General features: G+C 40.4%; 1 protein-coding gene across 2 annotated transcripts; it reads right to left on the reverse strand.

Annotated features, from left to right (window-relative positions):
• Nucleotides 1-6595: 6595 nt before the first annotated feature.
• Nucleotides 6596-15792, reverse strand: zgc:110843 (uncharacterized protein LOC541492 homolog). Of its 2 annotated transcripts, none has more exons than XM_053641190.1 (3): nt 14065-15792; nt 10476-10648; nt 6596-8274 (listed from the first exon to the last, which is right to left on the reverse strand). In XM_053641190.1, exons 1-3 carry the CDS (start codon nt 14132-14134, stop codon nt 8185-8187), a joined length of 333 nt encoding a protein of 110 aa, XP_053497165.1. In that variant the 5' UTR covers nt 14135-15792; the 3' UTR covers nt 6596-8184. The 2 variants fall into 2 exon arrangements, with proteins under 2 accessions (XP_053497165.1, XP_053497164.1); XM_053641189.1 differs by having other exon boundaries at nt 10476-10678; nt 14065-15789.
• Nucleotides 15793-16795: the final 1003 nt, after the last annotated feature.

Raw genomic sequence — 16795 nt, forward strand, 5'->3', positions numbered from 1 at the left:
ATGTTATTGCCATAGCCAATAATTTTGAATTGGTTAAAAAAAAAAAAAATAATAAAAAAAAACAGCACTTCATTTGAACATGAAAAGATGCATGATCACTCATGGCAGCTAATTTCATCTAACTTGCCTCCTCACAGCTCCAGGAACGCCGGGATTATTCTTGATTTCTCAGGTTTCTCTCTGTGTGTGTCCCACATCAGAAAGTGTATGTGAACCAGGAAGTAAGAATTACCTATGCTAAATTGCCTCTAAGTGTGAATGTATGTGTGCATGTTGCCCAGCAACGGACTAGTGTCCCCTCCAGAGGGTATTCCTGCTCACTGTTCCCAGGACAGCCTCCGGATCCACCACAATGCTGACCAGGATGAAGTGCTTCCTGATGATGAATAAATGAAGAAATCACGAATCTAATCCTGGAAGTTTGAGGAAACAATCAAGAGGCTGTGACCCATTCTTTCCGCAAAAAAACCAAACAAACAAAAACCAAAATGTAAGGTCTGTTAATTATTAAGTAGGAGTCATACTGAAATTTAGTCACACTGTTGTCTTAGTGGTTAGGATGTTTGCCTCGTACCTCCAGAGTTGATGGTTCAATTCCCACCTCCACCCTGTGAGTGTGGAGCTTGCATGTTCTCCCTGTGCTTCAAGTAAACCAGTTTCGTCCCCCAGTCCAAATCTGATTGGCATTTACAAATTGTCCGTAATGTGTGTGTGATTGTGGTCTGCGATGGGCTGGCACTCCATACAGGGTGTTCCCCACCTTGTAGCCTAAGTTCCCTGGGATAGTGATCCTATGTAGGATAAGCGGTACAGAAAATGGATTGATGGATTCTACAGTACCTCCGAATATCACCCCACATTTTGCTCCACCTTTGTCAAGAAAAGTGGTAGGAAAAACTATATGTCTGGACTATCTGTCCAGTTCACTTTCAACCAAGTGCATGAAGGATTATAGATATGTTGATTTCTTTCTTATAAAGTGAGTCATCCTGTTGAGTTGGTTCTGCATGGGAGTGTAGTGGGTAGTGTTCCCACCTCACAGCTCCAGGAATCCCCAGCTTGATCATGAGCTCAGGTTACTGTCTGTATGCCATGTTTTCCCTGAGGGTGTAAAGGTTTCTACACAGTTCTCCAGTTTCTTCCGACCTCCCAAAGAAAATGCCAGTAGGTGGTTTGGTTAAGGTAAATTGACCCAAGGTGTGAATGGGTGTGGTGCCCTGGAACCCCTGGAGAGTGTTCCTGCTTCGCACCCAGTGTTCCCAGGATAGACACTGGATCCACTTCAACCACGAGGGTGTGTAAGTTTCCTGCCAGTTCTCCAGTTTCTTCCAACCGCCCAAAGAAAATTTCAGCCGGTGGTTTGGTTAAGGTAAATTGACCCAAGGTGTGAATGGATATAGTGCCTTGGAGCCCCTGGAGCGTATTCCCGCCTCGCACCCAGTGATCCCAGGATAGACTCTGGATCCACCGCAACTATAACCAGGTTAAGCGGCTATTTAAAACGAATGGATGGAAGTAAATAAAGGCTTAATTTCCTGCTTGAGTTAGCAGCTCGTTAGCAGCTCAGGTTAATGTTTGGCAACTTCCCAGGCATTGGTATTATGATGCTCAAGTCTAAGAAAGACAGGTTTTGGATTTGGCTATAAAGAAACTTGACAACTTCTAACATGGGTTCTTTGGGTAAAGCCTTAAAGGTTGTATGGAGAAACCTACAACAGAACTACTTTTCTTTTCAAGTAGAAGCTGTTCATATTCATAAAGCCTTGGAAGCCAATGACGCTTTTTCAGTCCCTCCAGAATTCTGCGATTTCTTACAATCACAGAAATTAACGCAAAATCAAGCAAACTCTGGGGGAGCCTGCAAATGTTCAAAATGACTGCAGATTTTCCACAGATTTGAACCGAGACGTGCCACGTGATGTCATCACAACGCGCATTTACCCAAAGCCCTCTTCGATATATGTGTGTCAAACATGAGTACAGCTAAAAAGTCGTATTTACCAGCAAACACCACAGGGAAAGACTGTGTACAACAATTTTGCGCAATTGCAATTTCGCCAGTTCCAGCCATTTTCTGCAAATAAATAAATAAATAAATAAATAAATAAATAAGCTCAATAAACATCACAATTTTTTTTTTTTTTTTAAAGCATTTTTGGCTGAAACAATCACAAAAAAAATCCTGTACAGACTGCTTTTTGAATGTAAAAAAATATTTGAAAAGTTTCAGTGGACAGTTAGAAACACTGGCATTGTGGGTACCTCAGTAACGGTGGCCTCTGGCAAAGTCGTCCAGAATTTATTCGCAGTGAAGTTGTTCAGAGCAGCCTTGTCAACTGATTAAAGGGCCTCATTGTGGAGCATGAAGCACATGGAACTCGTTGTATAACCATGACTTCTGGTTTGGATGTAGTCTGGTGATACCAACTACCTCACCACGACATGTATACTGATGCATGCAGTCACAAACCCGCAGTGATAATGCTGACATTCCTGTCAGTCCTGTAAAAAGAGTCGTGTCAGCAAACCCAGGCCTGCGGTGATGCTTTATTCCTGAAATAATGGCAGAGGGAACAATAAGATCAGATTGTGCAAGGTCGAAGTTTAGGAGATATTTTGTATATTGGAGTAAATTTAGCGTTTTCACTGTGGGCTGGACAGGTCACACACTGTGGAAAGCTGTAGGCCTGACTCAGGGCTTTTAGATGACTTGGTACATTGTGGCTCTCCAGCCACGGTGGCTAGTTATTTTCCATATTTAGTATCCAGTCTGCAATTTCCACTCGATAAATCACTGCAAAACGAAATGTCACTGGGGTAAATCCACGATTTGGGGTGCCATTTCTTTCCCACTGAAATTACATACGCAAATGTATAGGTGTATGTTTCAGATTAGATTAAACTACAGCACTTAGAAAACATCGTTTTTTTTTGCTGGTCGCAGTCCACCATGACACTTTAACTTAAATATAATCACAGAAATAGTCGCAGAATCATATTATTCGCATTGATGTGTGAATACATTTAATATCTCTTGCTAGAAACATTATTTCCTATTAATAATCCATTATAGGTTTTCAGTCACACACCACAGCATTCACTCGACCCTGCTACCTGAATACATTCACCCCCGTGAAATATTCGGAATATTCCAAAACAAAAGTCGAGTGATCGACCGGAAGTCGCATCATCGGAATTTCCTGAAAGTAATGATATTGTGATATTGACTGATGACGTCACTTTGAAAGTACAGCCCTGTTGCGAAAAATGACAGAACATTAATAGGTTTTGTATAAATCATTACAATGACCTTACTGTCATTATATTGTTAGCATGGATGCTGGTTAACCACATTTAGTGTATTTGCTAATTCTATGCTAAAAAACCCCCCCAAAAAACCCTTCAACCTTGTTACACATATAAGCAAAGTGCACCCAGCGAAGAAAAAATGTAAAAACGAAATAGTGTTGCCAGAGATTTGTTAACATATTTTTGAACAGAAATGTGAAATGTGTGTTTTCTCAGATGAAAAATGTTTGTGAAAAATGTTCCTTTTTTTTTGTTCCTTCAGAGGCACAACGGCTAAATGGAAGCAAAATCGTGAAATTGTGTTAATCTAGGGTTTAAATAACCACAATTGGGCTAAATTGCTTTGCTGTACTAGCTACAAATGATGTGCTTCAGACTCCATTATTTCCATAATAACACCAACCGTCTCGACGAAATGTTAGCTTGTTAGCTGGGTCTTTTCAAACCATCTCTAAGTGCCTACATTCGTGCTAGCTAATCAATTGTAAGGTGACGACAGATAAACCGTATAGAAACCATAATTTCGATACCTAGCCAAGAGTGGAAGCTTCTTTCTTCAGAGATATATCTTATGCTGAGGGAAGAAATGATGGAGTGAGTACACACTTGTTTTTAAGATTAGCAGCACCAGAGTGGCTAGTAAAATGGATAGCAGTATTAAATGCTAAATCTGACTAGAATTTGTTGGGTGGGTGGACAGGCGTTTGTTTTAAGCACTTGTTTGACTGTTTTAACGTCTGCTACATTAATGTCACTAACATTGGTAGCAAAAGGACCTTAGCTTTAGCACTTGGATGAAGGCACCTGCTAGCAATATAATCAATAACAGTAAATGTACTTTGTTTACAGTAAAATAATAAAAAAAAGTGATATAAATATGTCGAATTAATCATATATAACCAGTATTCCTGCCTGCTCAGAATCAAATAAACCCATTTGCTACCACGACAGCATTAGAGAAGCCCTCGCTAAGCTACATTTCTGTAAACACTAAGATAAGATCCTAGTAATTCTTCATACTGTGTGGAGTATTTGTTTAATTAGATACATTTTATTTCAACAGACCCGCTGAGAACAAGCCACTGTTGTGTGATCTGGCTCAGTTGAATTTCTGCCTGCACACACGCGCTCTGTCTCTCACACACACACACCACCTCTGACATCTCTTTGTCCAGTTAGCGTGCTCACGCAAAGCCGGGGCTTGTGGGCCTGCCCAGAGGATTTTTTTTTTTTTTTTGTCGGATAAGCTGTTTCCAGTCTGCTGGATTACAATGTCGTCTCTCACACACTGATGCAATTCTTTCCAGCAATATTTAGATCAGGGAGTTAACTTAGTCTTCATTTTGTGCTTATGTACATTTCATCACGTCGAACCTGAAGGGAATTGATACATAACTTGGATAACGATAAAAAGCGGGTGGAAAAAAAAGCATAATTGTAATAATATAAGATAAAGTGTGTATAATTCTTACAATGTACTCAACAAAATAGTAAAGATTCAAAGCTATCATATTTGAAATGCTTTGCAAAGCAAGTGTATTCTTACCAGAAAACAGTGTGTGTAAACGTGTTTTGTTATGAACTTATGGCGCCGTCTGGTGGATGATGGATGAATTGCTGCATATTATATACTGAGGAAGACACAAAATTTAAAATAAATAAATAAATAAATAAAAAAAGCACGTGCATCCTTTACAGGTGTATTACCTGCTTGGTTTAAGTAGTTTACCCGTATCAGAGTCACATATCAGAAATAAAATGCAATAAAACCTTATAAAATCTTATCAAGATTATTAGCAAAAAGGCTACCAGTGTTTGCCGCTTTGTTTTTTTGCCAGTTCTGCAGAAGTCGAGAAGCTAAATCAACACCCCTGCTCTAAGCTATTTTATAAATATTTGATGTAATACCGTGCTGAGAAAAAAATAGAAACCATCATAGAATTTGTAATGGTTTTAATGGTTATAAAGGGAATTGGTTTGAATGGAAACTGTAATGGTCTCTGTCGGTCTCTACTGGTGATTAGTTGCCTCACTATTAGTGAACCAATAATAATAATGGCTTTAATGGTTAACTGATGGCTTGTAATGGTATTTGATGTCAAAACCATTAGAATTTCTGTGATGGTTTCTATTATTGTTGTTGTTTTTTTTCAGCAGGGTAAGCGCTGTTTAATTCTCTGTTCTGATTGGTCAGAAGGTGTTGATTAATTTTCTCTGACCGGTACTCCGACAATAGTTCAGGCTCTAAGGCAAATCACAGGTTAATATTAATGCCCTAATTGTAATGCGTTATAGCTTCTACAGTAACAACTCACACAGGGCCTTGTATGGTGGACGTGATGGGATTTCCCCCCATGGGAAAGTCATGACAGAGGGCTTAGTGGATTTATTTTATTTATTTATTTTTTTACATCAAGAGAGGCTGGTGAGAGAATTAAGTGTATGAAGCGCCGTCCTTTAATTAATAGAAGAGCGGAAATCTTTAAGATGGTAACAGTAACGCCACATCACAAAGCCGTGTTGTTGTGTAGTTTCCAATGACAGTACGCTTCCTTACTTAATCCTTACACCATAATGCTATTCATCTTTTAGCGGTCATCAAAACATGAAGTCAATGGTTTTAAACCATCAAAGCGTTTATATTTTCAGTCCTTCGGCTGTACAAGCTGTTACGTGTTCAGCCAGAAACACTTAAGAACATCCATCTATTTTCTGTACCGCTTACCAGGGAACTCGGGTCACAAGGCGGCGAGGAAGGGGGGGGGATTCACCCTGGACGAGGTGCCCATCAACCCATCACAGGGGAAAATCGCACACATACTACGGACAATTTAGAAATTCCAATCAACCTACAACGCATGTCTTTGGACTGGTGGGAGAAACCAGAGTACCAAGAGGAAACCCCTGGGGCACGGGAGGAAATCGCAAGCTCCGCACGCACACACAGGGCGAAGGAGGGAATCGAACTCCCAACCCTGGAGGTGTGAAGCAAACGTGCCACTGTGAGCCACTGAGCCTGCCTACTTAAGAACATCATGATTAAAAAAGATGTAGTGATCTAGAACCATGTAATCAACATGACCCAACCCACAGAAGCAGTTATTTTTTCCTTATTCTTATTTTGGCATTAAAACAGACATAAAGATCTTGTCCTCAACTTATAAGTTCAAACATAGGTTGATGGAAAGTGGAGAATAAATATAAAACTACCAGCATAAACCTGGGATCCTGTGCAAGAAGCCATTTAGGTTTAATATCAGAGAAATGAACAGATAGCAGAAACAAATCCATTTTCAACAACTTTTATTTCAAATATATGCTTCGTTCATCCAAGAAAATAGACATCACAATGTCCAAATACTGTAAGCAATCACAAGCGAGCTCTTTTCCTCTCTATTTTTTTTGTTTGTTTGTTTCGTTCACTGTACATAACACTTTTTAAATCATATATTTGTACTGTCATGTATTTTGGATATCATTTTCTTATGCATATTGATTAGGATGTCAGAAAATCTGTTTTAGGACAGAACAGTTATCTAGAGTAAAATAAATAATAACGGAACAACTGCCAATGCAGGGATACTCCACTGTTGTTCAACTTAACCTCCTAACCACTGCACCTGTAATGTGCGTGTGATTCCCACAGATGAAAATGGATGCATTTCTCTTTCCTGAGAAAAGAACAGAAACTCAAATCTCACTCAGAGCTGTTGAAAAAAAGTTTAAAATATACGACTGTATATCACAGACGTAACATTTTCTCGCACTTGCTACAAAACGGACAAAATCTTATCGAAAATTTCAATATGTAGTTTTATTCAACCTTCATAAGCTGGAGAAATACAGTAACAAGCGATAACGGATACTAGAGGACAACCGATTGATCAATTTTGCAAATTAATCAGGAAAAACCATGGGTGTGGATTTTTGCCAATAACTGATCGTTCCAGCAATCGGTTATCGGCAAACATCGGGATAGTTTTTCCCGGTTGCGTCCTTTGCGGGAGTGGCAGGGAAGCGTCTGCTGTCATTATACAGTACGAGAGCGACCTCTAGAGGAGAAATAACCGGTCGACACCTAATAGTTACTTTACGCATTCCCAAAGTTGGAGATGGATCCTGGGTACACCGGACGTGAGGCAGGAACACTGTACACCCTCAACGGGACGGAAGACGGTCGCAGCGCAACATTCACACACTTGGGGGCAATTTATCTTAATCAATCCACCTACCTGCAGGATTTCAGGAGCTGGGATCAAAACCAGAGAACCTTGAGGAAACCGCACACACACAGATACATGCAGAACACAGGAAATGCAACACAGACAGCATCCTGGGGGGGTGGGGGAAGTCCAAATCCCTATCCGTGGTGATTACACACGCACGTTCTACAGAAGCCGTGTATAGAGATGAGTATGAATCGTTATTTACTACTACTATAGCTCCATATCTTGCACTTTAACACCGAGACGCTGAATCATGAATAAAACTTGTATTAGGAATACTTTAAAACTCATACTAATCGACTAACATTCAATTGTAGTCAAAAACAGCTTGTTATAAATGAAAAGGCAGACACGGTACGAGAGACATCGACAGGAAATGCGGTCTGTATACCTGTTAAGTGCTTGTGGTTTGCCAGGAAGTGATGTCTTGGTTCACACGGCTGCCTGGAACAGGTTTGTGTGAAACGGTTTTTTAATGCACCAGTGACACACAACCTTAGTGTTAAGGTGAGAACGATGACAGTAGTGGATTTCATCTTTATCTTTAAGTCTTTATATTGTCTGATACAGTAATGATGTTACACACACACACACACACACACAACCCTTTTCCCAGTGAATCAAACACAGCAGGGTGGTGATGAGCCGTTCAGGCGTCTCTCCTCTTGATGATCAGTGGACCCACGTTGTCTCCGGTCTCCTCGTTGTGTTTGGTGTGAGCGCCATCGCAGTAGGGGAACTGTCAATACATCACAAAAACACTGTCACAAAACCAAAACTCTACCAAACACTACAGCGGCTCTGGTTGTCGCTTGTACATTTGGCACATTAAAGGAGAAATATATGACAATATATTTTCGCATAAAATGCACAAAAGGGGGTGTAGATGTTAATAGACGCATGGAAATGCATTTTAATTCGTATTTTAAAGACTTTACAACAAAGTAGCTGTCTGATCAAACACCACAATGCTCTAACAACCCAAATGTCAAACCAATATGAGTACAACCCACAAGGACCTACATGAAAAACACCTGCTTGTGGTGGTTAACTGGTTTAAAAGAAGAAGAAGAAGAGAGAAAAAAAAAACGTTACAGAGTTTCAGTATAGAAACCTGAAGTTCAGTGAATTATCAACATTCATGCACAAGCTGCCATGTAATTTCTGTTAACTGATGAGGACTTCTTTTTAGTCATGGGTTTAATAAACGTTAGGTAACATTTAAACAAATACATAAATATGTGTGTTCACTTTGTTAACGTCACTGATGGGTTATTAACGGTGAAGTCGGGGTTTGTTAAGGTTTACTAACGCAGTAAATAACGTTAATGTAAAGCGTTACATTTTACACCATTCCGTACAAGATTTAGCTTTTTTTTGTGGAAAAAACACCACGTCGCAATCGGGACAAAAATCGTTGTCTTTCGCCGTGATGTTTGTTGGTAAATGCGACGTTTTAGCTGTACTCATGTTCGACGCACGTGAATAGAAGACGGCTTTGGACTCGGATGCGTGTTGTGAGGACGTCACGACGCGTCTCGGCCCAAATCCGTGGAAAATCTGCGGTGATTTTGAAAAATTGCAAGCTCTTGCGAATGTTGCGGGGTTGTCTTGATTTTGCGTTCATGTCTGCGATCGCAAAATCCTGGAGGGACTGATTAATGCCTATTTAACTATAATGTGAATTATCTGTCTACTTTGATAGTTAGTTTGCTAAATCTTACTAGTACCTACCTAGCTAGTGTAAGCAAGTAACACAACAACCTTCGTATAGTTTCAGTTTAATAATTGAACTATAATAATAATAATTATTATAGTTAATAATTGATCATTATTATTGTAAATGAGGAGCTTTTTCGAAGTGAAGTAAAAGCTGCTCAGACGAAAAATGAGGTATAAATATGAACTTAGACCCGTCACGATAATTACGTTACCGACTTATCGCACGATATACGGACGTGACCTCGATCGCTTTTTGCTGACCTCGATATCGCCCGTTGTGTTTACATGCGTGTTTATTTAAATTAGAATGAACGTCACTGACATTTTAGCCGTTCGCGCTGGTTCTGTCCTCTCGTCTACTCTAGGGATGTCAAATTAAAATTCAAACGTCGAAAAATTTGTTGAACTGAACATAAAAACGCACACCGTTTTTGCATTCGGATTTCAGATGTGTAGCGAGCACTAGCACCGATTTGAATTAAAACATTCTGTTAAAAAAAAAAAAACTACTCGAGATGTTAACAATACACTAACAATGTTTTTTGAAGAAGGAAAATCTAGAAAGAAAAGTTCTAGTGTTTCAAATAATCCAGTCGTAGTCAGTAATGTCGGGGTTTGAGCCGCTTAAGCTGCGTGAGCTGAAACTGAACTGTGAATGAACACTAACACGGCAAACTGAAGCGCTTTATGAATGAACTCACCCAAACGAATCCTACACACATATGAGATTAATCAGACATTTACACACAAAATGATGCGAATGCACAAGTGAACTTGAACGTTACTAAGGTTTACTGTGAATACACTCTTTCCGTAACAGCGCACTAAAACACGGACAACGAATAACTAAAGCACAAAGAATTCACAATATTGTATTCCAAAGTCTGAATATTCTTAAGAATAAAAAATTCGTTGCTCTTTGAAAGAGTGAACTTGCATTATTATGCTGTTATCATTAAATCGGTGGCATAAAAATGGTCGTAAAATGACAATAATATCGTTTAGCGCAATTATTTCTGGGACAGTATATCGTCCAATAAAAGTAGTTATCGTGACAGGCCTATGTGTTGACCAAACCTACGTGGCAGCCTTTCTATATGATGTTCATGTTCACCATATAAACATCTCACCACTGTTTCCAGTTCTGACTCCTCCTTCACAATTTAATACGCAGAACGTATGTAATACAACCCCGACCCACCCCCCATTCATGCCTACCTTCTTGGACCTCCAGCAGCGGCAGTAGACGGCCTTCTTGCTGATGTCCTCGATGTCGAAGCTGTGCACCACCTTGGCGTTGTCCTTGTTGATCTCCAGGTTCACCTTCCCTGTGGAGTCGCTACGGCTGCTGAAGTACCTGCTCAGAAGGTATGTTCCTACAGCCGCGGCCACTGCAACAGGAACCGCGATGATCAGGTGATCTGTAAGCGTACACACCGGGAGGCCTCTCATATCCACGGAAACGCCAAACATGAACTACCGACGCTACTACAGTGAGGGAGAAAAGTATTTGATCCCATGCTGACTTTGTACGTTTGCCCACTGACAAAGAAATGATCAGTCTATAATTTTAATGGTAGATTTATTTGAACAGTGAGAGACAGAATAACAACAAGAAAATCCAGAAAAACGCATGTCAAAAATGTTATAAATTGATTTGCATTTTAATGAGGGAAATAAGTATTTGACCCCCTCTCAATAAGAAAGATTTCTGGCTCCCAGGTGTCTTTTATACAGGTAACGAGCTGAGATTAGGAGCACACTCTTAAAGGGAGTGCTCCTAATCTCAGCTTGTTACCTATATAAAAGACACCTGTCCACAGAAGCAATCAATCAATCAGATTCCAAACTCTCCACCATGGCCAAGACCAAAGAGCTCTCCAAGGATGTCAGGGACAAGACTGTAGACCTACACAAGTCTGGAATGGGGTACAAGACCATTGCCAAGCAGCTTGGTGAGAAGGTGACAACAGTTGGTGCGATTATTCGCAAATGGAAGAAACACAAAAGAACTGTCAATCTCCCTCGGCCTGGGGCGCCATGCAAGATCTCACCTCGTGGAGTTGCAATGATCATGAGAACAGTGAGGAATCAGCCCAGAACTACACTGGAGGATCTTGTCAATGATCTCAAGGCAGCTGGGACCATAGTCACCAAGAAAACAATTGGTAACACACTACGCCGTGAAGGACTGAAATCCTGCAGCGCCCGCAAGGTCCCCCTGCTCAAGAAAGCACATATACATGCCCGTCTGAAGTTTGCCAATGAACATGTGAATGATTCAGAGGACAACTGGGTGAAAGTGTTGTGGTCAGATGAGACCAAAATGGAGCTCTTTGGCATCAACTCAACTCGCCGTGTTTGGAGGAGGAGGAATGCTGCCTATGACCCCAAGAACACCATCCCCACCGTCAAACATGGAGGTGGAAACATTATGCTTTGGGCGTGTTTTTCTGCTAAGGGGACAGGACAACTTCACCGCATCAAACGGACGATGGACGGGGCCATGTACCATCAAATCTTGGGTGAGAACCTCCTTCCCTCAGCCAGGGCAGTGAAAATGGGTATTCCAGCATTACAATGACCCAAAACACACGGCCAAGGCAACAAAGGAGTGGCTCAAGAAGAAGCACATTAAGGTCCTGGAGTGGCCTAGCCAGTCTCCAGACCTTAATCCCATAGAAAATCTGTGGAGGGAGCTGAAGGTTCGAGTTGCCAAACGTCAGCCTCGAAACCTTAATGACTTGGAGAAGATCAGCAAAGAGGAGTGGGACAAAATCCCTCCTGAGATGTGTGCAAACCTGGTGGCCAGCTACAAGAAACGTCTGACCTCTGTGATTGCCAACAAGAGTTTTGCCACCAAGTGCTAAGTTATGTTTTGCAGAGGGGTCAAATACATATTTCCCTCATTAAAATACAAATCAATTTATAACATTTTTGACATGCGTTTTTCTGGATTATTTTTGTTGTTATTCTGTCTCTCACTGTTCAAATAAATCTACCAATAAAATTATAGAATGATCATTTTTTTGTCAGTGGGCAAACGTACAAAATCAGCAGGGGATCAAATACTTTTTTCCCTCACTGTATATATTACATATGTATCGTGTTGATATGGAACGCATGAAAAGAGCAGGTCCAGTGTCCTCAGAGAGGGAGTGTGCCTGTATCTGGGCATGTAACGATTCGAGGAAAACTATATAACATTCAAGGAAGGTCCTATAATATTCATAGTTCGCAGGTCTTGGTTTATTGGCTACAGGCAAAAATAATTTTACAATTGTTAATATTTACTGATCAGTAATCAGTTTTGTGAAACCCGGTTTCATATTAACGGCATTAACTGAAGAAATATTAAATATGAGAATAAAGAACGCCAACATAAATCCATATGAAGACAATTAAGAATGCTGTTAAAAAAATCGAGGACAGGCTCAGATTGTGTGCGAGTCAGTTTTGTTTGCAACAGCATCAACGTTGAACAACACTTTAATATAACAAAAATGAAGTGTCTGATAAACGACTGATGTCTCGTATGTCACAAGCCGAATACAGTACACCCAACACATGCTTTCCTAATACAGCGGCAGGGCTACTGGCATAGACCCGAGTCAAAATAGCTTCCACTTCTCCCTCTGAGAAATTCTTTTTGGCCGCATTTACACTACGTGATTCGAGAGACCCGATTCTGATGTGTTCCTCCCATGTGGCACAGATAGGATATGAATCATAAACGTGTTAGCAGGAAAAAAACACACGGATTCAGATATTCTCAGATCCGGGTCAGGTCTCGTTCGTACGTGGATATAAATCTGATCTGAATTGGATACGTGCATTCGCATCTGCCGTGTAAACGGACAGATTGGATATTCCCATCAATGTGAGTCGTATGTCATTAAAAAAGCGACGGCAGCGAATGACATCGACTCGGCTGGACACCAACCACGAAAACACCACTCTCAACAAGAGCAATCTTCTTTTATTCTCCGCCTTAAGAGGCCGGTGTTCTGCTTACCTTTAAACACGGTGCGGAACTTGTATTACAGTATATTTTCGTCTGTGTCCGTTGCAAATACCGCCATTTTTACTTCCTTTTCGGGTCTAAGCGTTTCCGTTGACGTCTACCTTGGGTTGTTTCGCAAAGTGTCTAATGTAAACGCAGATATCGGATACGGGCCACTTTTAAAAGATTTAAGCGGCTCGATATATTCAACAAATCGGAATTGGGCATCAATACCTGTAGTGAAACTCCAGCCTTTGTTCCGTTTACTTGTCATTTCAGCACAATGCGCTTTGCCTTTTATGGAGTTCTGTGGGCGTCACCAAATGCAAATCAGCTACTCCATGCAAACACCTGGCAGTTTACAAGCAATTTCTTGGCATTTAAATCAACATGCTCCCAGGAGTATGAAGAAAAGTTTCGGAAGCTTCTGTAAATCTCGCAGAAAATTCTAGTTCAGTTTGGTTTACGCAAACATTTACACACAATTTTACTGAAAGATGTTATGATAAATGAGACCCAGTGTTACTGGTAATGAAAACTAGACAGGGATTTGTTTACATTGCTCTTCTTCGTGGTCTGCTCTATTATAAGACTCTTTATTTCATGTGGGCAAATGGGTATAAATAAACGTTAGTTAATATCCTAAAGACAGCTAACAGAAAGGCGAGTATATTGTTGCATGTTCAATACGTTAAGTAATGTTTTATTAATGAACTATAATGTCTGCTTATGAAATACCCTGGCTGTTTGGCAAACCCGCTCTGAGCTGAGACACAGGTTGCACTAAAGCAAAGGAGAACTCACCTTTAGGGACGCGGAATCCGGACATGAACGCGGGTTTGGTTAAACCTGAAGCTGCTGCTTGTAGCGACATTTTGTTTTCAGAGATCTCTGCACACTGTTTCACTACAAGGTCGCGAGACGTCTCTTCCTTCCTGACAGACTGTAAACACGAGCGCGTGAACGTCACCGACGAGCTGACCAATCATATCAAAGCGTGACGTCGCCTTACAGCGCCATCGTCCGGCTATCCAATCAGCTCACAGCTCGGACGGTTTCTGCTTTTGAATGGAAGGCGTGGGCGGGGCTTACTGCAACTGAGGTGAAGTTTCCTCTTTGACTTTTGACGCTTCCGCCATAACAACTTGCGTCATTTATTATTATTATTAAATCACCACTCACAACTCAAATCAGTGAAATTCTCAAATCTAAAAGTGTTGATTAATTTTATTTAACAGCAGCTCTGATAGTAGTTCTGGCTGCAAGTCAAATCATATGTTTATTATTAACACATTCATTCTTACACATTATCGTTACTATAGTAACAACAACTTACGCACAGGTACTTGTATGGTTGATGGGACACATACTTTAAGACTAATAATAGATTTTTATGGATGAAAAAAATGCGGTGTTTGTTAACAAAAAAACAAAAACAAAACAAAAAACAACAATTGTTGCTATGGTGGTCAAATGTAACATTAATGGAAGGAGTCTCCAGTGTTAAAGCTTTGTAAACAGTAGGTTTTCCACCGCAGCCAGCCTAAAGACTGCACATAATTGCTATAAAACAGTTTACACTCGAATCCCAGTCACATTTTTAACATTAAAACTGAAATCAAAAATAATCCTGACGCTTGTACTCAAAATCCTTCCAACACAATATACCAATCAGCCATAATATTAAAACCACCTGCCCAATATCGTGTAGGTCCCCTTTGAGCCACCAGAACAGCTCTGAACCATCGAGTCATGGACTCCACAAGACCTCTGAAGGTGTGTTGTGGTATCCAGCCCCAAGGCGTTAGCAGCCGATCCTTTAAGTCCTGTAAGTTGCGAGGTGGGGCCTCCAGGGATCGGACCTGTTTGTCCAGAACATCCCCCACATGCTTGATCGGATTGAGATCTGGGGAATTTGCCTTAGGCACCCATGACCCCGTGACGGGTTCACCGGTTCTCCTACCTTGGACCACTTTTGATAGGTACTAACCACTGCAATCCTGGGAACACTCCCACAAGACCAGGCGTTTTGGAGATGCTCAGCCCCAGTCGTCTAGCTGTCACAACTTGGTCCTTGTCAACACATCAACTTTGAGAACTGACTGTTCACTTGCTGCCTAATATGTCCCACCCCTTGACAGGTGCCTCTGTAACGAGATAATCAACATTATTCACTTCACCCGTCAGTGTTTTTAATGTTATGGCTGAGATATATACAAATATACATACACACACACATGACTAGTACACTGCTGTAAATGAGTAAAGGTTTATAATCTCACAAACCAGTGTCACCCAGATGAACATAGGTTCCATTTTCATACTGTTTTCGCTCAACATTTCTTCATGTCCCCTCAAGGAGTTTTTCCTTGCTTCTTGGCTTTTTCATTAGAGACAAATCTATGTCCGGATTACTGTAAAGCTGCTTTGTGACAATGTCCACTGTTAAAAGTGCTATATAAATAAATTGAATTGATTGTGCTTACTGGTTTCATGGTAATGTGGTAAGCTGTTTTTGTGTTATTAACCTCAAACATAAAGAAGAAGAGAGATGGGGAGGGAGGGGGAAAAAAAAAGACTAGTGAGGGAACAACTGTTCAAAACTACAATAACAACTGACAGGAGGAACTGACCTGTCTCTCATGGATATTCCCCAACAGTAAATGTAAGTATGAAGAATTTTTAAAAAAAAGAAGCTTGCCATTGCACATTAATAACAAAACACCTTGGGGAACTGCTCTTACCAGCACCAGTGTGGATTATTTTCCTGTAACAGCACATCCCAAATTGGTTTATTCCTAACGTAACAGAACGGCTCTGACAGTAGTTCCAGCTGCATGAACGATCCTATTGAAAACTTCATGTAAACAGATTTTAAAATGTGCACTATTAGGGTTTTGTGTAAAGAGATTGGAAGGAGTCTCCAGTGTCAGTCCTTTGCAACAAAGAGGGCCTGGTGAGGGAACTACAGGTTATAGTTATAGTAAAAGTTTATTTGTGAATTGTGTTGTGGATGTTGAACAACATTCAATGCAACTATAAACAGTGTAAAAATTGGCCTACAACATGGTGTATTTAAAAAAAAACAAAAAAAAACCCACAAATAAATAAAATTGGAATTATTGGCAAATTGCTATGGTACAAAAGGAATAAAAACACTCCAGGATGTGCAGTTATTGGAAAACAATCAACTTCAGTGATAACTGTTCAACAAAACCATGAACAAGTGTTTTATTCCTTACGGGCGAGGAATATAAACATTAATCTTTGCTTGTAATTCATTTCAATGAAGCATAAAAACCTCGACCACAACCCAGGATCAGACTTTAGTAATCATTTTATTACACAGTTTTTAATCAACACACAAAGCTCAAAGAGCCTTTCAGGAAATTAAATATACAGAAGTTTGTCTGTGAGGAGTTTGTGTCCTCTCACCCGGGTACCCAATCAAGTCTGTCTCAGCCATGTTAGCATCTAATTCATCAAGAGCAAGAGGGGAAATAATTGAGCTAAAAATGGAGCTAAGTTACAAGGG

Source organism: Ictalurus furcatus, chromosome 14 (assembly GCF_023375685.1).
Source record: "Ictalurus furcatus strain D&B chromosome 14, Billie_1.0, whole genome shotgun sequence".
Classification (NCBI taxonomy): Eukaryota; Metazoa; Chordata; class Actinopteri; order Siluriformes; family Ictaluridae; genus Ictalurus; species Ictalurus furcatus.